The 26,189-nt window shown below is 46.0% G+C and overlaps 1 protein-coding gene across 1 annotated transcript in view; it reads left to right on the top strand.

Moving 5' to 3' along the window:
* CFAP57 (cilia and flagella associated protein 57) overlaps positions 1-26,189 on the top strand; it is a 348,360-nt gene that overhangs the window by 169,652 nt on the left and 152,519 nt on the right. Inside the window, exon 11 of the mRNA XM_069642449.1 lies at positions 6,928-7,101. Coding sequence (XP_069498550.1) covers positions 6,928-7,101 — 174 coding nt within the window. The remainder of the gene's footprint in view (positions 1-6,927; positions 7,102-26,189) is intronic.

The raw sequence follows: 26,189 nt of genomic DNA, 5'->3' as shown, positions 1-26,189 counted from the left end.
CTGCGTTTGCCTCTGCCTTCATCCTCCCTCCAGCCCCCGCTATTGACTCTCCCACTCACTCTGCCCTTCCCAATCTTCACCTTGCTGTCACTAGCACTCTCGACATCCTTGCTCCTGTCATGAGGATCTGCCTGAAACCTGCCACCAAGCTTAACAGCTGTTATGACTCTGGTCTAACCGTTCTGAAATGCAAGTGCAGAGTTGCTGAACAGAAGTGGTAGACCTCAGGCTCATCCTCTGACAAACTGGCATGTCGCCTACTCCAAAGCCAATACCGTTTCTCCATCCACCCAACTCACTGCTGATCAAACGTTTCTCCAAGCAGAGACTGGGGACAAATCTCTCTCCTCAGCTGGCTCCCTCCTCTGGAACAGTCTCCCTCTCTCTCACCGTCTTGAAACGGACCATCTCAAGTCCCACAAACAACTCAAGACTTTTCTGTTCTCCTCCACCTTCCCTCTTTCCCTCCCGTGCTAACCATCCCCACTGTCACTGAGACTGGTGGCCTGGTCCCTCAAGAGTCCAATAGGGCCCTGGCTACCTGCCCAGTCGCCACCAGCATCCTCCACCCCTGTCGGTGGATTGTCTCCGCCCTGCACTTACCTGTTGGGCGATAGACTTCAATCTCTGCTGTGGTTGGCTCCGCCCATGCACTTACCTGTTAACTCCCCAACAGGCACCCCTGTCACTTCTCCCTCCCCCCACCGCACCCCCCCTTTCTTTTTTTTCATTGTACTTGCACGTTCCAAATGTCGCGAGGGCTTAGTAGGGACTGCCTTTCGTTTTATTATCTATTCTTTGTCTTTACCATTGTTTATTTACTCCTGTGTTCCCTTCCCTTGCCTTATGGCGCTTTGAAACACTGTCTTGTTGTATAAGCACCTTATAAATATCCAATAAATAAATAAATACCTGTTCTTTACAGCACTCTGCAGGCCTTTTACTCGTCTCAGTACTAGACTGGTGAAATGACCAACTAGTGTTCACTACTCCTAATCGCCTCTTCCTCATCCCAGTACTGTAGTCGGTTGAATGAGGAAAATTGAGGGGAACTGCTGTACTATAGCTAATAAAGGATGGGGCAGGGTTAGTTTGATTCTCACAGGGAAAAGCTGGGATACCATGTCTCGCCTGTGGGTACCCTTTTCCCAATCTCCAAGGACCCACCACCCAGGTGATCCTCCCTTGCTTATCCAACCCAGGGTCAGGATCCAAAAGCGATGGCCTTTCCATGGCCATCTGAGCAGAGGATCCAGGGGGAATAGGAGTGAGGATACCCTCAGGTTTCTCAAAAAACCTTACATCTGATTCTGGGGTTGTCTTTTGCTGCTAAATGCGGGGTGAGGCCCGCACCTTTTTGTTTCCCCATCTTCCCTATTCTCTCCCCATCAACCCACTCCCTATATTGCCATATCCAAACACTACTGTGTATTTTGCGGCATAAAAATCAGTAAAATTCAGTGGTAAAAAAAATACCTAGTCAGAATTCAACTTAGTACAGCTGAGCCATATTCCTACATCCCTGGAGCTTGTTCAGATGAATCATGGCTCAGAGGTCTCTGATACTTGTGACATTTTTTGCAGACTGATTTAGGGGTACCTCACACCTGGGGCCCATAATCCTGCATCAATGGAGTGCACTAGATGGATATTGGGCATGCTGCCTTTCAAAAACAAGCAGCCAGAAACAGACTGATCAGAAACAGAGTATTCAATATAGAAAGGTGGTTATGCCAATTGGTGGAGCACAGATTCTTTGGATGTGGTCCTGGCAAGAAGGGAAACACCAGAAGATGTGGTTTGAGGGCATAGATCTGATATGAGGCATGGATGAATTTACTTGGGTGAAAAGGAATTTCTGATAAGGGAGACCGGAAGCACAAGGATTGTGGGATAGGACAAGTACTGAGCATGTGGGATTATAATCAGGGGGGGGTCTGGGATAAAGATTGAAGAGACACGTCAAGCTGCAAAGCACAAAAACAGGACGCCAACCAAAACCCCTCATTCGTTCTAGATAAGTGGAATAAGGTAAACCGAGAAACTAGGAACCAGAGTGGCTCTAGAGAATAGAACAGAAGTGTAATAGTCACCCCACAGCAGTTGTATACCATCAAGGAAGAACTATCCAGGTGCACTATGATGAAAACCCACGTTAAGTTGTACAGATGTGTCTCATCCAAAAGTGGACCTATGTGTATTCTACGAATCCCGTTCAGCAGGTTTCTCACCGAGATCATTGCTTCCCAAAACCATCATGTCGAATCGCATTCTTGGCAGTGTCGTCCACTTCTCCTCCCACTGCTTTGCACTTCACGTCAATGAGATCTGCACTACAATCCCTTGTAGCCTCTTACAGTGGGGAAGGGGATCCCCCATTTTCCCCACCTTTAAGCCACACCTCTGACCAGGGGGGGTCCGCGCATACACCTCTCCTCTACTCCACCTTACCTCCAGTCTCAACTCAAAGGCTGCAAGTCCCCATCCACCCCACTGCCTCTTAATCCTCCTGCGTTGTGCCACCCTCACCTGGATGAACAGCAATGCATGCACTCATTGTATGTAGTCGCCTGGTATTTTCTATCCGAGGCTCACGTTGAATAAGAAATGCTAATGTTCTTTGCTTCAAAGTGTGTTGGGCTCCAACTATCAAACTGTTCAGGAAAGCTTCAAGTAAGAAGCCCCTTTACAAATTCAGACAAAACACCAGGCATCTATATTAACCCACCTTATAGAATATGAATATATATGCCATACTGATACTGATGGAAACCTGCTCTGATTTGATTTTAAGGACTCCTTTTCACCATTCTGGTTGTGACTGCTACATTTTTCTCTGCACCATCAATACTTGTGTAAGAAAGCCTCATAGGATGTGCTTCTTTTGGTGTCCGCGGGGTCTCTGGGGACCAGGGAAGACCACCAACACTGTGAAAGGGGTGTATGTGGGATTGCAGTCCCAAGTAGTCAGAAACATTAAAATCCTATTGGACAACGAGTTAACTCTAGAACCTCAAGTAAATGCGATAATTAAGAAATGCTTCTTCCACGTGCACAGAATCAGAAATATTCTACCATTCCTCTCCTTCATGCACAAAATACTGGCTGTCCTCTCCCTCATCATGTCCAGGATAGACTACGCCAACAGTGTATACCTCGGAATGCCGGACTACTTACTGAGGAAGCTGCAACAAATACAGAATGCTGCCGCCAGACTTCTCCTCAAACTCTCACGAAGGGACCACATCACACCAGCGCTAAAGATGCTACCTTGTCTCTGAGTCAAAAAACGAATCACCATTAAAACAATGTGCAGAACACACAGAGCAATCCAAGGCCTGGCAACAGAATTCATACAAAAGAAAATCTCCAACTAGAACACTTAGATTCAGCAACGGCATCCGCTTAGAACCTAAACCATACACGAGGAAAACCCCTGGTGGATAAGCTTTCTGCTTAGCCGTCAAACTTTGAAACTCTCTTCCCAGAGAAATACGAACTATGAAGGACCATCTAAAATTCAGAAAACATCCAAAAAATTGGCTCTTGAGCTCCAAATGAGAAGACAATTACTGCACAACATCCACGCACCATGAAACAAACACACAACAGAAAAGGAGTGGGGTGTAGGCCGGACCGGAGTGGATGGCAGGTGAGAATGATATGATATGATAGGTTATTTATAACGCGCTTAATACCCAGAGGTTTCTAAGCGCAGACTTGGGGATTGAACCTATGTTGCTCCATGTCGTCTTTCTTCCAAGGCAAGCACGTTGCCCCTGAGCTATCCTCCAGAGAAGAGGTGTCGGATTGGGAAGGGTGGTTTTGACATCCGGGTGTACCCATCCTGATAGAGGGCCAAAGGTGGAAACGTGGGACTGAGATGTGTCCCACTTAATCGGACTGCCGAGGGTGAACTTGTCACACGTAAAGGAATAGGGTAGGACACAGGCAGTCCACAGACTGACAACAGGACACAGGGAACACATTACCCCTGGAGGAACTTGTGGGGGTGGTAATTACTACACTCTAGAATGACTGACATGGGAAGGGATGCAGCGGGGGTAGGAAATGTACTGCCACCAACAAACCGTGCTAAAAACACACCATTCTGCATACACCTCTCAAACTCTGAACTAAACCCAACCATACCTCTACAGCACCACAATCTGCACGTACTTCAGAACACCACAGCGAACGAAACAAACCACACATAATGTCGCCCAACACCACATGGTGCCTCCACCAACTGAAACATACCCCTACGATCAGTGACCGGTATATCTGAATTGAAAGTGACAACAGCACATCACTGCTCAATCCTACTAACCACCCCTTAGCCCCCTTGCATTACAGTTGCGACCGAGCGCCAAGAGACCACGCAAGTGGCAACAGTGCGTCTGATAACTTAACACAACATTGCACAGAACCCTCAGTGTATCCAATGAGAAGGCTTCATAATTGAACTCTTACCCATCCTCTCAAGCACCACTACTCCTAGACTTGGAGATCGGGTCCTCCTGGGAAACCTCCAGACATTGGGGCATTAAGTTGTTATGAGCTGAACAGTGGTTGTGACCCTAACGTGGGAAGATGTATGCCAATTCATATGACCACACATCTGCGTTCAGTAATGTAAAGGGTCCCCGTTCCACAGCCTGCACCTTATTCACACCTCTGTTCTGCTCATGGTTAAGCCCCTCTAGAATCCCACCGCACACTCAGAAAATACCCATCTGGTCACCCAGAAGCACAAAGAGAGGAACCACAAAGAATACTTCTCTTTTCATGCAGCCACCCTCTCGAACTCGATCCTGGTATCGGCTCTGAATGTCCCCACAATTCTCCAATGTTGACAGTTTCTCAGAACATGGCTTTTTCAACACCACCTGGCCAAGGATTAATCCTAATGGTTGCACATACCGATGCACTGACCTCAACTCTACACTACGTTACTGTTAAAAGCTGCCAGCGCAAACGCTGGCTACCCACACCCTGCACTTCACCCAGTTCTCTCAGGCTAGGTACTCGCTTTCAACAATAAAATAAACGGTAATGGGGAAATCAGGTCAGAATACAGTCACTGCTTGTGAAAGCAAACCTCTCTGCCTGGCAAGAGGGAGAAGAAAACTCTTTGCTGCATCTGTGCTCTGCTCCCTGCTCTCCAGACGAGTCCAAGAACACAGAGCCTCCTATGTGGAGCCACACTATAGAACCACCATTTCTCTCTGACCTCAAAATGCAGACTATGTTCTTAAACTCTCGCTCACCGCAGCACAAGTGATAACGAATGGCAAATACCAACCAGAGATTGACGATCAGGGTCAACTGGGAAGCATCAGGGAATGCCAGGAAACGCCTGATGAAGTACTAAGGAATTGGCGGGAATAACCATTCACGATCAAGTAGGTCTAGAAATAACCCGTCAGGACACGTGTTGAATGTTTAAATAATCTGCAGCTCCATCTAAGGCACAGTGAACTACAGGGTGTGTCACAGACTGGACTACAGACTAGGAATCAGGGAGATTAGAAAAGACATTCCAGGATGAGAGACGGACCCTATGGGAGGGAGAGCTAAGAGACTGCTAAGGGCTATATGTCAGCCCTTGGTTGAGACCACATCCAGTGAAGAAGAGAAGCTGAAAGTCTGCTGGGGGCTATGCCTCAGATACTGTCTGAGACAAGAACTACACACAGAGAAAGCTAAGAGCCTGCTGATGGATATGTACCTGGCATACGTCAGGGACTGAGATAATAGAGAGCTTATGAGTAAGGGCTACACCACAGATTCTGGGAAGAGAGTAACCAGGGATAGAAGCTAGAGGAAGCCGTGGTACAGCAAGGGGACCTGTGAACTGTGTGTGGCAACATGACAAACCAATAGGGAAGAAGGAGAACATACTTTCTGGTAGGAGTGTGTGAAAAGGCATTATCATCAACCATTGAGAGCGACTCTTTGCTAGAAGGTGAGAATACCTGTGCCTAGCAAAGGATGGGGGCTTGGGGCCGTATGCTTAATCAAGAAGGGTACTTGGTGCATTAGCCAAGAGACTCCATGTCCCTGGGACTGTAAGTTGGTAGGTTGAAGCCAAGAAGAGAGCTAGGCTCTATGTCCCTGAGATTGTAGGTTGAAGCCAAGAAGCAAGCTAAACTCTATGCCCCTGAGATTATAAATTGAAGCCAAGAAGTGAGCTAAGCTCTATGCCCCTGAGATTGTAGGTTGAAGGCAAGAAGCGAGCTAGGCTCTATGTCCCTGCGATTGTAGGTTGAAGCCAAGAAGCGAGCTAGGCTCTATGTCGCTGAGATTGTAGGTTGAAGCCAAGAAGCGAGCTAGGCTCTATGTCGCTGAGATTGTAGGTTGAAGCCAAGAAGCGAGCTAGGCGCTGTGTCCCTACCAGTGTAAATTGGAGCCAAGAAGGGAGCTAGGCTCTATGCCCCTGAGATTGTAGGTTGAAGTCAAGAAGCAAGCTAGGCTCTATGTCCTTTAGATTATAAATTGAAGCCAAGAAGTGAGCTAGGCTCTATATCCCTGAGATTGTAGGTTGAAGCCAAGAAGCGAGCTAGGCTCTATGTTCCTGAGATTGTAGGTTGAAACCAAGAAGCCAGCTGGGTGCTATATTCAGGGGACTATAGAATAGTTGGCAAATCCTGGGGAAGATCAGTATTCCCATAGGTACGTCCCTGAATCATGTTGAGTCACTCCATCCTCCATCCCTCTAGTATGCGTTATCTTAGTGTTTTCGTTGTAAACCATAGCCCCTACAGCCATTCACCCTGTCCATCCTGACCTTGTTAATAAAGCATTGAATGATTAATTTCTGGCTCGTGTGTTCTGCTGGTCCTATGTTACACTTGTAAGCACAGAATGCATCTATGATAAAGACATTCACCTGCTTCAGTCAGTAAAAATGTTTTTGTTTTTCAGATCCTACGTGAGCTTCCTGCCTATGATGTCGTTTACACCTGCGTGGTGGTGTCGCACTCCGGCCGCATGGTGTTTCTTGGCACTTCTATTGGCACTGTTAGGTCGATGAAGAACCCTCTGCCCATCCACAAGGAGTTAAATGAGTACCAGGCACACGCTGGCCCTATTACCAAGGTAAGGCAATGTTCAGCTCTGGTGGAGGCGCACCTTACATTCCCAGGATGAGGACAGACTGAAAGACAGACAGGCTTGGATCTGAACCAGGCTAATTGGTGTCTTCAAAGATATTAAATACTTGAGATTGAGCTAAGACCACTGTCTCTTCAGTAAGTTCTGGTACTGTGCCAAATGCTGCTGTAGTACTGAACCAGTCACAATACCCAAATCCTGATCAAAGTATTAGTTTGTAGCGATCTGTCCCATCCAACAATACAAGCGGACCTTTGTCCTTCATAAAAATAGATCATTGTGCAGCTGGGCGAATGCTCTACGTATCTGCATCGGGTCTGGTGTGGAACGCGGCGGAGGGGAGTTCTTCCTAGTTGGCAGTGTAGGTTCATCATGATCAGCATGACTTCTTGGGACGATGGGACGAGTATGGTACTAAGGAGTACCAGAACGACATAACATTGGAGTTGCCAAAAACCCAGTATTTGTGTCATCGGAAGCAACCGCTTTTTCATCCGTGTTGGAGGTTGCTTTATGCAACCTGCAGGCCTTATGCATGTGTTGGGCTTGCCAGATGTTAGGTGCATAGTAATGGTACTATCAATAGCCCATGTGTCATTTGCTTTAGAAGATGTCTGAGGGCTTCAGTGTGCTGGCACCATTCTGTTATGGCCAATCTGGTGTGGTTACTTAACCATCATATTCTAGCCTGGTTCACTCTCTTTCTGACAGATAACTGGTGTAGACAATATAAGCAGCATCTTATCCTCCACAGTTATTGACAGATATCTCACAAGTTAGTTCCTGATGTTGTCGCCTTCTCCTTCCATTTTCTGTTTTCTGTTAGCGTTTGGCATTTTCCCTTAGAGGTAACCAAATGCGAGGCCATGCTGATTTACTCTCTTTTTTAATCGGAGCCGGCAAAAAGACTAAGGGCTGAGGGGAAGTGTCAACCATTTCACTGGACAAGCAGGGAAAGGGGGTTGTATGGCCTTTTACAGGAACTGTCAACTGCAGTTTCTTCTTTCATAGTCTATTGAGGGACAATTACATTCTGAAATTGACCATAACTATCAGCTGTTCGAGAATTATCATAAACTGGTCTTATAGGAAACAACCTCTGTCATTTTGGTGGTCTCTCTGTGCTAGGAACTGTATGACATGGGGGAGTTGTTTGGATGAGAGAGTGAAGTCAGATAAGAACCCTTAAGTGTTGATGAGGGTAGATGAGATAGGAAACATCGCTTTCTTTTTGGTGGGCTGTTTCTAGGTGAGTTATGACCAGACCACTTGAGGTATGTTTATTGTTACGGAGTATGTTATCAGGGATCTGGTTATGTCTGGGGACATGGGAAAAGCCACCAGCTACATGGCCCAACACCTAGCCTATATGGAAGATCCCTAGGCTACTCCTTCGGCAACCAGTCCCCTTCTCCATAGTCCACTTTAGGGGGAAAGGCCTACACTGTATCCCATCATGAAATGTATCTGATGAGGGAAGAGGAATAGTGCCTGGTGATATATGATATGATATTTTATTTATATCGCGCCCATACACAAGTGTTTCAGGAGGCGACGAGGCAAGGAAGAGGAACAAGGGATGACAAAAACTACAATCTTGCTAGGCCCAGTGACATTGAGAACATGCAAGTGCAGGGGAGAGGGAAGGGGAAAAGAGCAAAGGGCATGGGAGGAGTGGAAAGTGCTGAACACATGATCAAAACAGCAGGTAGTGCGGCCAGCAGGTGGCAAGTGCAAGAATAGGGATAAGACAATGGATGTCAGTAAGTGCAAGAAGGGGACGGTAGGGTTGCAGATACAGACCCAAGTACAAGGGTTTCCAGGAGGTCTGCGGCTGGGTGGGCAGGGATCTGGGCCCGACATCAGAGGATAGCCAGGTGCCAGTGCCGAAGCAGACAGAGATCAGCAGGGGAGAGGAAGAGCAAAGGCAGAAGCAAAGAGGAAGGTCTTGAGATGCTTACGGAACTGAAGATGGTTCTCCTCAAGCGTCAGTCCAACCTGTACAGTTTTGAGGGCTCTTCTTTGTTGTAAATCTCCCCCCGTCTCACCTGGGATCACTTCTTACTCTGTTCCGCGGGAGGATTCCTCTTGTGGACGGATCGGGTCTTGTATAGGCTCACTCGAGTCTCGTCCGGCTGCAGAGCGCGTTCAGAGTTCCGGGAAAACCGCTGTTCCAGGATGTCCAGGAAAACAGGTAGCGGTCGCAAGAATGGGAATTCCAGGAGCAGATTAGAGGGAAGGGGTGAAGGAAGGAAGAAGGAACCAGGATCTAGGATTAGTGGATTCGCCGAACAGCACACACAAGTCAAGTCACTACCTAATGATAGAGTTGAAACGCGCGGGACCGCTGGGGCGTGGCAATTTTTAGAACGTGCCGTGTGCGACGTGAAAGCTGGTGCAAGGCAAGTCGCTTGTTGCGGCCATGTTGGGAGCAACAAAGAATACAAGCCCCGGCGCGATAAGGACGAGGAAGTCCAGAAGGGGCAAGTTCTATGGGTCATGACATTCTTGGGATATTCATTGGCAATAGTCCTCAACCGTCTCTTCACTTCTTCCCAAGGGCTCCTGAAAGCTTGCTTTACACTTCCAGCAATTCGTCCCTGTGTTGTGATGTTATGAAGATTACCTCCAGACAGCTCTTGTTGTCTAGTGTCCTCTTTACGCCTACTGTGACAAGGGTGATTCCTCCCGATGCACTCTTTACTCTTAGATCTTTGAATATTACTACTGTAATGGGGGAGATTACTCCTGATGCTTTCTTGATTCTTGATTATCTGAGTATCACTACTGTAATGACAGAGATTTCCCCCGATGCTTTAGAACTGAGGAACCTCAGTCCTTTAAGATGAGTAGCTATTACCCTGGAGATGGATGGGGATGCAGATTTTATTCATACATCAATAATCAAAACGACTCAGTTGGTAAACAGGATAACTGTTTTATTTGCAATTGTCTAAAACAGGGAGCATAACGAACATCAACAAATTCGCTCGATCCTCTTATTCAACGAGATTCATAAAAAAAGCAGTTTATGTATCAAAAACTCATCATCATTGACGTTGACCTTCATCATTACCAATGTCATCCTACATGACAAACTACAAAAACCTAACAGCAACTGTGATAGGCTCTTAGTGAGCATCTAAATATATGATCTTTACTAGTATGGGATAGTGAGTGAAAGTTCTTAACATCAGCTGAGGCAACTAAGCCCTCCCCTCAAAATGGCCACTATGAACGTCAATAAATGCACAACGTCCCATTGGCTACACAAACTAGAGTACCCTTAATTACGCAGTCCCCTACAATTGGTTGGCACTCTAACCTTCGTCAGTACTTTTCCACCTACGTCTAGCAGCACACAGATTGGGCTTCCAGGTGCTGGTGAGTTCGTCTTAACCCCAGCTTCTCACAAGTTAGCATATCAATCCATCATCACCACAGCGATCAGTGTGGTCAATTAGGCTTTAAAGCTTGGCCTAGAGTTTGTTCATTACTGTGGAGAATCATGGGAGTGAAGGCACGTTCTGCCCTCATGCGTAGGTGTGAGCATCTTGCTCGTCCAACTTTTATCCTTCCACGTGACTGAAGACCATGATTTTAAGCTTTTACTGTCTTTAAAATACTATTTTTCAATAGACCTCTGACGTCTTTCTTGTTTGTTCATGCCTTCTGAACAGGAGCTTGTTCTTTCACACGATTTTGTATCCAATGCTAGTTAACTTCATCCCGATAAAACCTTGGTTTCTTGGCTTGGTTTCATGGCTCATCCAGCCTCGTCTTTTCGAGATTCACTTTTAATTCATGTGTTTTCTTACTGTGACACACTGAGGAGAGGCCTTTCTTTTTTAGTCCAATTCTGCTATAACACATAGTGGAAACATCCATTGTTTACTCTTTATGCATATATGTATATACTAGCGCATGCTGCAATCTATTCACTATAAAACTAGCCCCCAGAATACTTTGCTTGTGTTTCTTTTGCATCTGTACACGTGTAAACTGACTTGACGTCTTCATTCATTTTATTGCGTTAGCTTCTACACCTTGATCCCAAGAAGTCACTTATCCTTGATACTTTCTTGATGCCTTGTAGAATATCTGCATTCTCTGGTCTCTGCATCTCTTCTTGGCACGTCAGCTCAGCTCTGTGTGACGTCACCATTCGTCTTGACCATTCATTTACTCTGCTTCTTCCGGGATTTCATTCAAACGGCCATCGTATTTTCTTGTATGCAGGTATGGTTTTCGTAATGGGAACCTTGCCTCCAGGATTTTCTTAGATATTGGTATCTTCACTGGTACTGCACGATTTTCACATCCGGGCTCCCAACATATAGGGAGGTGGTTGAGGTGGCGGTACTTAGCTCCTCTTCTACACTTTCATGATTCTTGGTTCTCTGGGCATCACCACCTTAATGAGGGAGATTACACCTGAGGCTCTCGTGATTCTTGATTCTCTGGGTATCACTACTGTGATGAGGGAGATTACACCTGATGCTCTCTTGACTCTTGATTCTCTGGGTATTACTACCGTGATGAGGGAGATTACACCTGAGGCTCTCTTGATTCTTGATTCTCTGGGTATCACTACTGTGATGAGGGAGAATACACCTGAGGCTCTCTTGATTCTCTGGGTATCACTACTGCGATGAGGGAGATTACACCTGAGGCTCTCTTGATTCTTGATTCTCTGGGTATCACTACTGTGATGAGGGGGATTACACCTGAGGCCCATTTGACTCTTGTATCTCTGGGTATCACTACTGTGATGACAGCGATCACTCCTGATGCTCTTTTGACTCTAGATTCTCTGTGTCAGTACTGTGACAAGGGAGATTACTCCAGAGGCTCCCTTGACTCTTGGCTCTTTGAATATCATCACCGTGACTAGGAAGATTACTCCCGAGGCTCTCTTGACTCTGAATTCTCTGTGTGACACTACTGTGATGAGGGAGATTACTCCTGTGACTCTTAAGCTGCCTCAAACCTCTACTGGGTCTCCCGCTGGCTTCCTCCCAACTCTTCTACTGGTCAGGTGCTTGGCTTCCACTGCAGTGCTCTGCCAACTGTTCCTGGATGTCCCCGCCTCTGAGGATCCGCGTTCTTGCAGCTTTGCGTATCCAGGTTCGAACTTCCTGGGCTGGGCTGGCTTTACGATGACTGCTCTCTTGCTTCGCCATTCCTTTCTCTGTCTTATTTGCTGTGGCTGGATCCCCCCCAGTGTAAGGTCAAAACACTACTTTACTTTTGTTGAGATAATCCTTATGCCTCCTTGGGACCAACTCTTCTCAGTACTATAGTAAGGTAACCTGTTATTACTCTGCAGGTTTCTTTGGCTCTTCTACGTCTGGGTCATATTTTTTATTTTTTTTATTTGTTTATGGTTTTACAACCTTTACAAAATCAACATTGTCATATGAGTTGCAGTTTAAATATCTACATATCCTTTGCAATCCACTTAACTCATTAACTTAAAATCAAAAATATCATACATTTAACATTTCAGCAGAAATATTTTGCGCCCGCATATTACCACAGCATCATAAATCAAGGGTAGTGACAGTGCCAACTAAAAATGCGTAGATTACACCAACTGGTCATCTTTTTCAGCTAATTCCCGTTCAATAATTACAAGGAAATTTGTTAAGCAAATGATAAGTGTTACACTTCTTCCCCACATACATCTTTGCCAAAGCGATTCCCTACTCATGCTCGCCTTAGTATAGAGGTGAGTGACAAAGCATCGTTTTCGCTCCAATTCAAAATACCTGCAGTATACAGTAAGATGCTTCAAGGATTCAACTATAGCTGGTAGTTTACAGAATCTACATAATCCTCTCAAAGCATTATTTTTATACTTTTGCCAAAACATAATCCTTTCATTAGTAAGCATCTGATTAAAACAAAATCTTAGGTAGATCCTTCTTGCAATATTGCATGGAAACGCGATCTGGTACCTTGGGCGGAATCCCCATTGACGTATAAATCTAGCGTACTCAATGTATGATTGATACCCATGAATCTTTTCAATCAGCAAACACCAGTGATATCTGCAGTATTTAGTCTTACATGATGGTAACCCCAGTACCAAATCCTCATGTGAAATCATAGAATCTGAAAGGAATTTCTCCATCCTATTCTTAAATATCAAGATCGACCGAGGGTGCCCCTTCTTAGTCATTGTTGCAAGTTCTTCATACAATGAATTCTTAGGAGGAGCCAGCATTTTCCCATAATTAGTAAGCATTCGCCAGTGCCATTTAACCAGGGGGGTTGCTAGGTCTGGAAAAGACCCGGGGCTACGCTGATGTCGGAACTGTTGGGGACTGGGGGCTAGCTAGTCTTTTGGCTGTAGCTCCTGAGATTCTATCCGGGGCTACAACCAAAAGATCAGGGGCTATAGCCCCCTTAGCCCCCCCCTAGCAACGCCCCTGCATTTAACTGATAGTGGTAAGATTCCCAACTCATGGCAAACAATAGCATTTGGTGTGGACATTGCAAGACCCAGAACCTTTTTCAACATTTTCCCCTGGATAACATCCAAAATATCATCAATCTTGTATAAACAAAGATCCAATGCATATAACAGGATTAGTTCAATCTTTTGTAGATAGAAAGTAAGCATTGGAATCATTGAACATTTCCCAAGGCGATAGTATACCAGTTTAAGCTGTGCAGTCAGCGGTTGGGCTTTTTTGGTTAAGACCAACTTCCAGCTCTCGAAAGAATAACTGCATGCCAGATGATAACCCAAATAACGCATGGATGGTGCCCTCGGAATCGCACAGCAATCAATAGACCATGTAAAGTTATTAATTTTTTGACGTCCTTCGTTGAATGTAATAATAAAGGATTTCTCTGTATTAATCGTTAAATTGTGTTTACATGCAAAGGTATAGAAAAGGTTCAATTTAGACTGTAACCCATAGGGGGTCCTATCAAAAAACAGTAGATCATCTGCAAAACTTAGCCAATTCAACGCAATAATACCCAATTTTGCCGGAAAAATCACTGCCTCCTGCCACTGTTCGTCCAAATCCAATAGATAGAGGTTGAACAGCACTGCAGCAAGATTGCAGCCCTGTTTCAGTCCGATCTCAGTCGGAATGGCTTCGGTGAGTGCACCAGCCTTGGTAAGTCGGATGCGATATGTTGTATGTTGGTGCAGGGCCACTGTGATTGAAACTAGCTGCGATGAGAAACCAAATTTAATCAATTTATTCCAAAGTAGCTCTCTGATTACTGAATCAAACGCAGCAGTAAGAACCAAGGCCGCCATGTAAACACAACCGGCCTTGTCTAATTTGGTTTGCTGGTACAAATGGGCAATAATAGTTGTGTTAAACTGGCAGCCCATGAATCGTCGAAAGCCAGTTTGGAATCTAGATAATAGGTTAGGCTGATTAATATATTGATTAATGGCTTGTAATAAGAGATTAGTAAAGATCTTTGCCGAGGCATCCATAAGAGCGATCGGCCTGAAATTCATTGGGTCAGTCATTGGCCCCTTTTTATAGATTGGGATAATTATCGCTGAGCACCAGGAGCCGGGAATATGCCCAAGATAATAGATGGCGTCAAATTTGGTTTTAAATAATGCCGCCCACATTTCCGGATTAAGCTTAATAAGACATGGCGGGATGCCATCCGATCCCGGTGCTCGCGAACCATTAGATTTTGTGATTGTAAAGACTGGTAGGGGGGTCTGTACTTCCGCTCTCTATATGGTAGAGGGGAGGCACAGAGGACCCCAGCCAAGATTCTCTAATATGGTAACGATGGACGAGCAATCAAGGCCTAGCTTCTCAGGAGGTGATGCAGGCTGGTTCTTAAGTACAGTGTATCCCCAAGCCCCCACAAAGGAATGTCCACACACTGTATTACTGAAAACACAGTCTTTATATAATTAATATTCAAGGGTTATGTACACTTATCACAATAACGCACTTTGTGCTCAGGAAAATCAGCAATGGTAAATATCTACAATTCTAAAGTGGTACCACTAATATTAGACCTCATTAAAGTGCATTCACAATACTGTTAAAATGGCACACAGATCAATAAGAAGGAAACCAGCAATAGAGAGAGGAGAGATAACAGAGGGTTGAAACAATAGGCAGAATACTGGCCCCTACCACTGGACACAGTTCTGTGTGGAGATCCCCCCACCTGGGCAACCTGTAAAATAAAGAGATATAACACCAGCCCAGTCCATATATTGTTCAATAGTCTATTTCTCTCCTATAATGTTTTTACCCCCCCAATGTACCTGGTGGAGTCGAGTTCTTCGAAGAGGCGTCGACAGATCCTTCTTGAATGACCCCCTTTAAAGCAGGAGTCACGGATCGTCGAGAGGCGTCGAGAAGCGTCGAGGAACTCGGTGTTCGGTGTCGGGGAATCGACGGCCCTTCTTGAATGCCTTCCCTTTCAAGCGGGAGACACGGGGCGTCGAACGTCCGACAACAAACAAGGTAGAACGGCGTCGATGAGGCGGCAGGCTTCGATCCGAGCGGTGCTCGTCGGCGTCGAGACGTCGGCGTCCTGCGAGGAAGAGGCGTGCGGGGCACCTCGGCGACACTAGTTCTGGACCGCAAAGATTGTGGGTGACGGTGGCCCAGCAAGGGCGTCGAGTCGCTCGAGTCTTTGGGGTCGTGAGGTGGCGGGAAACCCACCGGCGGATTCTCCTCGGCGCGTTGGTCGTCCTCGACTTTCTCCGGCGGGACAAAGCGGCCGACGATGCGGACGAGGGAGTCCTTCAAGGCAAATGTTCTTAGGCAAGGAGCGGACGGCTCCGGTCGTCGGCGGCACGGCGTCAAGTGGTTCCCACGGCGGGGCAACACAACTTCGACGGGCCTCCAGCGGTTACACAGACCTGCGAACCCTGGTCGACGGCAATGGACTTCGACAGCGTCGATGTCCGGGTGCTTCACTTCGATCTCCTCGGCGGTCCCGTCTCGGGTCGGCAGCCTTTCGAGGGTCTGACTTCCAGGGCGCTTCGGCGAAGATTCAGCGGTGCTCGATGGTCCCTCGGAGCACGGGAAGAGGGCGCCTAGCCAGGTCCTCTCTCGGGTCAGTCCTCGACGATTTCGACAACCTTCAGTTCCGTCGAAGCAAATGCCACAGCAAGTCTTCTTCTTCCAGCTGGACGTCGAGGATCCGCAAATCCAGTTACTCTTGAGTGGAGACTCAGCTTCTGAATGCTTCTGAACAATTTCCAGTGGTGAGAGGTCCCCAGATATACTATCCTGTCTCTCATCCACACTGCTGGCACACACACAGCAGCCAATCACACAGAAGGGCATTCATGCAGTCAGTCAGCCAATCAGGCACACAGTGCATTCAGGCCACACTCCTCCCTTTCAGACACTCACAACAAGGAATGTGGATTGGGACAAGTACCCAGCCATTCAACACTACACACTGCATTCAGGCCAGTTTCGGGCAGGGCTGTCTCAGTCTTTGTCTCACATGCCAGAAACCAGACAACCACAACAAGAAGTGTATATTGGTCACACACTCCATTCACCCAGGTCCCACCCACAGGAGGTACCCACAACATACAGTCAAAGGGAAGGCTCCAGTCAGTCTAGCTGGGCCTTCACAACAACACCATATATGGAACTTCCACCCAACAGCCAGTCAGGGGGAAGGGACAGAGTCAGGGCTTCCCAGGACTTTGGGAAAAACAAGACAACAGGCAATAGAAAGCAAGAGGCCACAGGGGCCATCTTGTTTTCTATCAGGAATCAACTGATCCCAATGGCAGGGCCTGGGTATCCCAAAATGGAGGACGCCCAGAGCACCTGTCTAATTCAGCATGGAGCTGCCACCAGCCCATACCCTGCTCTGTGGGCCACCCACAGGTGCCCAAAAACATACACTAGGGGCACAGGGTTGTACCCCTACCCATGGGTGCCATAAGGGTATCCCATGGGTCTGTTCACCAAACCAAAAGAGAGAGCTGCACTGCCAGGAGTCCCAAATGGACTCCTGGGCAGAAAACATAACAGAACACACGATAAAAGGCAGAAAAGGACAAGGATTCAGAGGCCCTGTCCCTCTGATGCATTTCCAGCATCACAGTGATGGCCAACTGTATTTCCTCAATAGACCATGGACATCCCTGAAAAGTGGGACGGAATGACAATCTATCCTCTAATAGAAAATTACTTGGCATAGCGAATTTTGCTCTAATATGATTTACCCAGGAAACAGCAGAGATAGCTGATTCTTCAATCCTCTCGGCTGTGCCAAATAGGGTACGCATAGTCGCCCATAGATTCCTAGCATTTTTAGAAATTAAAACAGCCATGAGATTCTGATTCTCAATATTGAACAGCTCATATTTCAGCCATTTTATTTGTAATTTATAGCATTTATTAATCTCAGCCTTAGACTCTGCGAAATCACTGTCTACCTGTTTGCGGAAACATAATTTTCTAATTCGGTACCGTTTTTGTTTCCTTAGATCAACAATTCTTTTACTATATTGGTGTTGCTGCTTAATTGGTTGCCTGCACTCAGACGATGCCTTCAAGTTTGACATGTGCACCGCTATTCTGATAGAATTCTGGACCTCTTGCAACACACAAATAACACCTATACTCTCAACACTCACTTAAATCAACGGATCCTCTAGAATTGCGGCACTAAAAGATTGACATCTTCTAGAGGTCCATTTGATTGATAGCCCGGCCCGATCATGGGCAATTGCCCTTAAATTAGGCTCCACATCAAGACATAATGTTTCCAGCTTCAATTTTAGTTTTCAGGGCTAGATGATCCCCTTTAAATAGATTAACAATCAAAATTGGATCAACAAGATGTAACCATCCTGTAGAGACAAAGAAAAAGTCAATCATTGAAGTATAGAGACCTAGTGCCCATTTATGATGATAAGTACCTGCCTCGAACGGAATCAACTGAATGTCCCAAAGCAAAAAGCACTCGACCCATCTTACACCATTCGCATATGATTTCTTTCTAGAATCAGATTTACATTGATTGTCTACCATAAGATCATCTATACAAGTGGCATTAAAATCACCCCCTATAATTACATTAAAGCTTGCTTTGGTCCTGATGATCTCTTCAAAAAGGGAATTTAGGCGATCTGTTAGGGTTTCGAAGGAAGTCACCACCTGATTCCAGTACAAATTAATAACAATAAAATCTTGAAATCGGTATTCTTTGCTTGACATTTACACAACCAGTAAAGCCTCATCAGCCCACAGCAAATGGGAGATCACTTTCAGCTTTTTATCAATTAGGATCGCCAGACCCCCAGCTGGACGTCCTAGTATCCCCCTTGATGCCGGCTGATAGTAGGAGTCAAACCCTTCCAGAACTACCTCACCCATAATCATAGTTTCTTGGACCAAGCAAAGCCCTGGACGAGAATCACAATCAAGTGCAGCGTTCCACGCCCTTAAATTAGAGCTCCCACACGAGTTCCATGACAGCAGGGACAAACCACGCTCATCCTCCTATTTTTTGCCCATCACTGTTGACGGTTTAGGAGAAGTTGATGTCCCCATCCCCATCATCCCCGATAGTGAAGCAGCAAGATTCATAAATTGCTTCAATACCTCTTCACTAATCTGCGGTATCGATCCTTCCACAGTCATATTCTTTGGTTGCTCCGGGGTAGTTGCAATGTAAATTTCTGCGCATTCCTCAGAATTAAATAGACATGGGAATAGCCCAAGTAACTCTAGGTCCTCCCTTTGTGTCCAAATTAATCGTGCAATGATGTGAGAGTGATGACTACAAATCATCCTCGTAGGGTTTTGTGGGACAATCTCACCCATTCAATGTCATCACTTCTAATAGTTCGTAAAGCTGGAATCGCTTGAAAGGCCTTCAGCATAGCTGATCGATTCAAACTTATTTTGGCAGAGGGTAACTGTTTACTTTCCCAACCTATGATAGATGGCATATCTACGGTTAGGAAAAGTACCTTATCAGACAATGCCTGTTCATAGGCATCAGGGAAGGATATATTCTCTTTCAACTCTCTTTCTGAAGGCAATCTGTCTCTGGCCCTGCATTTGTTGATGTTACCTGATGGAGAGTCACAACTACCATTGCCATCCTTTTCAATATTTGCTTTATGCGCGACTTCTTTCACCTGTGCGTTTGCTAGCAGCTCCTGGTGTTGATCGTTTTTAGATAGTTTACCCTCCTGCTTTTTTACTCCACTTGGGAGTAACTCAGTGGGTTGAGTTGGTATTTTAATTGTCTCCCCTGATTTTTTCAGGGATTTCTTGGTGCCTGCTTCCTTAATTTTCTTCGATGCCTTTTTCATGTAAAGAGCAGGGAAGAAATTGAGGAGCTCAGTTTGCTTATGTTTAGGTAAAGACACCTCCTCTGTCTGATCAGGGGGATCTAGTCTATTAGGCATTATTTGTTTCCCCTTCCCATTACACTTCTCAGCCAGGCTCTGGTTATTTTCAATATTCAGTAGCGCCCTAGACTCAGAATTAAGTTGCAATAAATCTATCTTTTCCTCGTCTATGGATGTTTCTTTTATCTCAGCCTTAAAAGAGTCAAGAATAGAATTTGTCACATGTTGTTTGGTAGACATCTTTAGATTTTTTGCTTGTTTAATTTTACGTTTTGACGCTCTCAATAACAATCTCTTCTGCTTTCTTGAAAGTACCGGTTCATGGCATTGGTCTTCAGCCAAAGCAGCCTTCTCTACATCTGAGGCATGATGAGCATTCTGTTCATCATCTTCGAGATCAATTAGGTTGGTCAAAGCTGACGGACTATCCGGAAACTCTGCTCTCGCAGAGTTAGACCGCGGTCTTATAGAGTCATCCATCGTTTCCGTCGGACCATATTGGCCATTTACTGGTTGCTGAGTAGAACTTATCTTTTGAATCGTGGTAAGAATCTGTTTGATGGCCCCGGCATTAGCCGTTCCCAGCTCTAACAACTGATTCAGGGCAGGGTTAACAGCCTCATTAATTTTTCTTACATCAGAGGCCATAGCTTCAGCAAACGTGGGAAATGGTTCGAACCCTATTCTTACATCAGGCGATGTTTGTGAGGCTTTAGTACATGCCGTCAGAGCGTTACCCGCTTTTGGTGCACTATTTAACTCAACTATGGTTTGTGACGCTTTTGAACTCATATTAGGGACTTCCCCTTGTTTACCCTTAGTGAGGGCCGCCACCGCCTCACAGGTAAACAAGAGCCCCTCAATTCTTTTGATTTTAGCTGATAAGTCAATAATAATATCATGCAAATACATCAATTGCGCATGAGTATATTCATGTCCTTTATCAAGCAAATTGAGTATTCTAGATAGAACTGGGAACTCAAGCCCAATATCTGATGACTCCATTAGGTTGCGTTCCGCTTCCACTTCTAGTTGAGATAAGCTCGTTTTGGGGTCATCATGGTGTAACGACCCTGCTATGTCTCCAACTAATACATTGGTGATTACATTTCTACCAGGAGAACTAGTTTCTTGATTAGGGGCCCCCTTTTCATTCTCTAAGTTTGATGAAAAATCATCGAAGCAGGCATGCACCAAGGCTTGCGTCCCAGGTACATAACCTGGATCCGCATGAACATGTACATCTTCCATGCAGTAATTGTGGGCTTTCACCGGGGTTGATGGGCCTCTTGAGAAGCGCATACGCTTATCCAAAAGTGCCTCAATAGCCGGGGCAATGATAGACACATCAGAGAATCTTGGTTTGGTTGGTTTTATCCCCATTGTGGCTAGCAATATCTTTTTGGGTGGAAGCAACAGGCCCTCACACAACCCCTCATTCTCATCATCATGGTTCATTTCTGTTAACTTACAGGTATCTGATTGGAGGGGGGCATTAGGCGAGGGAATTGGAGGCGAAATGACCCCCTCCTGCTTTGAGAGCATTGTTTTTTCCCCGACATCCTGGGGTACATGCTCACCCACAATTCCCAACAATTCTTCACATACAGACGTTCCTACCTCATTTGAGCAATGTAATTCCTCATAATCTACAATGGGGATATCAGACATATTCGAGTGGTTGCCCAATGATTGATTTAGGTCATTGCTCTTCTCACCACGTATCTTCCTCCCACTACGCAGCCCATTCACCATTGTAGATGAATCTAAATGATGGTACACAGAACTCGCCTGCCCGCCACCTGCGAACAGTGAACAGTAAACAGTACTTTGAGTACTTTACACGGTGCGCGCGCGAGTGCGCGGGCATGAGTCTTTAAATAGGAAGTGAAGCGGGCGTGAGTCACACACGGGGGCGGGACCCAGGGAGGAGACCTGAACGAGATGAGGAGAGAAAAAGAAAAGAAAAAGGCGACTTTCAGTAGTGCAACAATTCCCAAAAACTCTTCGTTACGCAGCACCTCTGGCGCACGTTGCTCGCGTAACGCTAGACGCTACACACGTAACGCTAGACGCTACACACTATCACAATAGGCAGTCCAGCTCATTAGAGCATAACAGTCACCTTGGTTGAGTAGGGCTAAGGCAGGAAGCCAGGCAACCATGGGGTTGCAGATAAAGACGTCCTCGAGGCGTTGGATCTGCACCCACACTCCTTCCAGCAGCACCAAAGGAAATTTCACACTTGAATGGAAGCGGGAGCAGGGGCAGCACGGCAGCACGGCAAGACAGTAAACAGTACTTTGAGTACTTTACACGGTGCGCGCGCGAGTGCGCGGGCACGAGTCTTTAAATAGGAAGTGAAGTGGGCGTGAGTCACACACGGGGGCGGGACCCAGGGAGGAGACCTTGGTTGAGTAGGGCTAAGGCAGGAAGCCAGGCAACCGTGGGGTTGCAGATAAAGACGTCTTCCAGGCGTTGGATCTGCAGCCACACTCCTTCCAGCAGCACCAAAGGAAATTTCACACTTGAATGGAAGCGGGAGCAGGGGCAGCACGGCAAGACAGTAAACAGTACTTTGAGTACTTTACACGTCTGGGTCATATTACTTTGTGTGTCAAGTCAGAAGAGACATTACCATAACAGACAGTAGTATTATCAGGGATTTGGTCCTAAGGGAAAAGGGATTTGGGAGTTCCTTCACGGAACGGGAGTCCTTATCCCCAGGAGGGGAGTTTCTTCATGTGAGGACCCGCTTTCTGCCACCCCTAGGGGGACTATTTGGTAGCGGCGTCACCTCCCTAGCCTCACAGGGAAGTGCCCCACCACCCCCCATGGAGTAGTGACGAGATCCCATGAATCATCACAACGTCCAGATCTCTGGCAATATAGCACCTACAATATCCTCTATGATGCACATGTAAAGTCTCTTAGTGCTTGGTGAAATCTTCTACTAATAAGGTGATTACTGGAATCAGCATCCTGGACAAGTAGGGCAAGGAGGAACCAGCAGAGCAGCTAGATGAGTCTGAAAGGTCAGGCGCTTCAGGGCAAGTAGGATATGCAGGAATAGGCACAGCAGTGAGATAGCTCTGTAAGGTATGAGCCGTGCAAGACAGGCAAGACGAGTAACCAGCAGAGCAGGAAGATGACTCTGCAAGGTATCTACCCTCCAAGGTAAGTAGGACTGGGAGAAATAAGCACACCACTGAGCTGACTCTGCAAATTATCCACACTACAGGACAGGTAGGACAAGGAGGAATCAGCACAGCAGTGAGACAACTGTGCAATCTATGTGCCCTGCAAGATGGGTAATGCAAGGAGGAATCGGCACAGCAGGGAGCTGAATCTGCAAGCTATGCTCCCTGTGAAGGCATCATGAATCACCCACGACAAGGCACTGAAAGTTTGGGATACAGACCTTTATTAAAATAAAGAAGGTTGGAAAAAGGCTAACTTACCCTATGCCAAGGTGGGAGTTCCCTACCTAAATATCACTAAGGATAGTCTGTCAGGAAGTCCAACGCAAATGTCTGTCTGTGTCCAAAACCTATACTTGCCCTCACACCTAATTGTATACAATCTGTAGGGATGCCAGCCTCAAAATGATAAGAGTTCAAATAAAAGTTCAGAGCTTCGGCTTGCTCTTGGTCAAAAGGTTTTCCTTCCCCAAGGTTCAAATAGTTTATAGTACAAAAAAAGGTTAACTGCCCCAAGCTTTCAAGCCTTTCAATAGTTCTAACACAGCACAATTCCTTGGGATATTTCCCAGTTCTTCTGTCTTGGTTATCCTTCACCAATTTCATAGAGTTCAATGCCTTACTTTCACATCAGAAAAGGTTTCCATTTAGACTCAATCATAAGCTTCTTTATGGCGCTTTAAGGGGTGTTTCATAAAGGGGTGTAGTCGTCTAGGCCAGGGTTGTCCAACATGCGGCCCGAGGGCAGCAATGCGGCCCTCCAAGCCATTTTATGTGGCCCTCGATGCCCAAGAGCCCAAAGTATTAGGGTTACTTTTGTACATTTTGTGTTTATTTTATACGCAGCAAGCGTTGTGGCTGCAGTTTCAGAGTAGGAATTGTAGTACACACACACATTACGATTTCCATTGGCTGAGAAACCGCCAATGGAAATACTGTTACCATGCAAGGCATGTTGTAGTAGTGGAAATAAATAAATAAAATAAATAACTGCCTTGCATGGTAACAGTATTTCCATTGACTGTTTCTCATCCAATGGAAATCATAATCACGCAATGTGCGTGGGTGGAGTGATGAGCACACAGTGCCACCTTCACACATCTGCATTGCTGAGCCCAGGGCAGAGCCTGCGTGAGCCAGCAGCTCAGCCCAGACCAGGTTCACGGTGCTACATGCGGTACACACCGAGGCCTACATCTCCTTGCCTCCAGCAGTGGGAAGTACTGCCTGCCATATTTTCTGACGTATGTTTGCGGCATGCAGTGCTTTCGAGCCTCCGAGATACTGCTGGCCAGATATACTGAAACACAAGTATCTGGCCATCAGTATCTCAGAGGCTCAAAAGCAGAATGGGTTGCCTTAATGTTTGAACATTCCGCCTCCGGGGGGAGGGTACAATTTGAAAAAACCTCCCCCTTGGGTACTGTTCAAAATGCGCCACAAAAGAAATGAATTCCCACATGATTTTACCACATGATTTTACCGCATGTGGGAATTAATTCCTTGCCAAAATGGCTAGGCAACACAATCACGCCATCCACAACCGGAAAAGTAGCTCAGCGGGTAAAATGCCTGGGGCTCTATCCAGTTTTTGTTTTTGCAACTGACAAGTGTTAACCTGGACGAGGCAAAACAGCCCTTGGGCGGTGTCCTTGCCCCTGTCGGAGGAAGGCCAGCTGCGGGAGTGAACTTTCAGAGCGCATAACACCGTAGCCCACCAGATCCAAGACACTGTGGGCCTTACAGCAGACACCATGAGGTCAATTGCCTCACCGGTTCCTACAACATGGCCCTTAGCTCAGCTGGAGTGATCCGGGTACCAGTGCACCGGCCACCCCTAGGTCCCAGGAGAGGAGGGCACCCGGCCATGTCTAGTTCTTCATACTTTAAGATTGTGCTCACATTGCGATTCTTCAATTATGTTCACCTTTGGGTGATCCCTTTTCCCCATTTTATCTGTTGAATTGGATTATGTTTCTTTCATTAACACAGAAGTAATTAATGTGTATTACAGAGATAAGCTGCCATATGTATTGGACAAAATGCACAGGCAGCATCAATCATTAACACAGAGGTAATTAATGTATATTACAGAGGTAAGCTGGCATATGTACTGGGTACGCTGCACAGACAGCATCACTCATTAACACAGAACTAATTAATGTGTATTACAGAGGTAAGCTGGCATATGTATTGAGCACACTGCATATGCTCAGGCAGCATCAATCATGCTTTGTAAAGGATAATGTTGGTCTAAATTGGGAACAGCCAGAATAGACATGTTGCTACAGAGGCATATTTTGGGCACAACCAGCATGACAATGTGTTACATCAGTGACAGTGCTGTCTTACACTGTGGACACATTGATCATTAAAATGTGTTGTGTTGTAAAATGTTCTTGTCTGCTGTCGGTGACATGGAATGTTCATGTTCCCCTTTAGAACTGGTTACAAACTTATGGCTTTTTGGTCAGTTTTTCTGCTGTAAAATGCACCATTTCAACCCCATATTTGAAAAAAGATTCTTGGAGGGGGATAACGCCAAATCCTCACTAGATCCTTATGGCTCCCTTGCTACGATCGGTCGCCCCCACTATTTCCAGAAAATATGAACACATACACACTGAAAAAAATCACAAGCAACTGACCTCGGCTCATTTGATGGAGGGGCACCCTTACATACTCACTGCCCTGACACCAAAAGCTATCTTTGGGACTCACTGCCTGTGATGCTATTGTGTCAAAGGTCACACAATATTTCTTTTTAATATACTGCTTTGGGTGAGGTTGTTGACTTTTGGCTCGCTGACCCACTGGGTGACAAAATGTTAATGCTTCGGCCCCACATTCAAAAAGGTTGGACAAGCCTGGTCTAGGCGCTGTTGTTGGAACACACAGTCCACCCATTACAGTACACGCAACCGACACACCTTACTTGCTCCTTCTTCTTATGCACGGTGCACTGTCTTTTCTCTACAGTGGTGCTTGACTTATTCTCATCCCATGTCCATATAATGTTTTACCATTGCTTGTTTTGGCTCCATTTACTTGTTGCACTTTCACATAATCTTGTGGCTTGGGCCAATGCTTGTTCTATGAAGTTACACAGTTCCTTGTATGGCTCTTGCCAATGCTTGTACAATTCTTTTAACTCATGTGATTCCACAAAAGAACTTTCATTCATAACAGTATTCCACCGTGCTTTCTATCATTCTAATCGGTACTTGCTTTCATGTAACTCGGTATTCACAATGCTTGTTTTCATCAAAGTGCTTTCTTTCATTTAAATCTGTATTCAAGATACGTGTTTTTAAGTCTTAGATGCTCGCCTGCCAACCCGGAGTCCCCTTCTCTAGGCTGACTCACCAGTCCGTTCTAATGGCGTCCCAGTGAGGCTCCCGGATGTCACAAGTCCTCTCTTTCTTTAACTTTTATTTTATTGGACATTTGTATGGCAACTATATGCTGGTGTTTCCAGGCATCACAAGACAAGTGGGAGGGGCGACCATGTGAAATCATAAGAA

The sequence above is a fragment of the Ambystoma mexicanum genome, chromosome 1q (assembly GCF_040938575.1).
Source record: "Ambystoma mexicanum isolate Mex_15411 chromosome 1q, UKY_AmexF1_1, whole genome shotgun sequence".
Taxonomy (NCBI): Eukaryota; Metazoa; Chordata; class Amphibia; order Caudata; family Ambystomatidae; genus Ambystoma; species Ambystoma mexicanum.
Note: the sequence above shows the minus strand (reverse complement) of the source record. Positions and strands in the feature narration are given on the sequence as shown.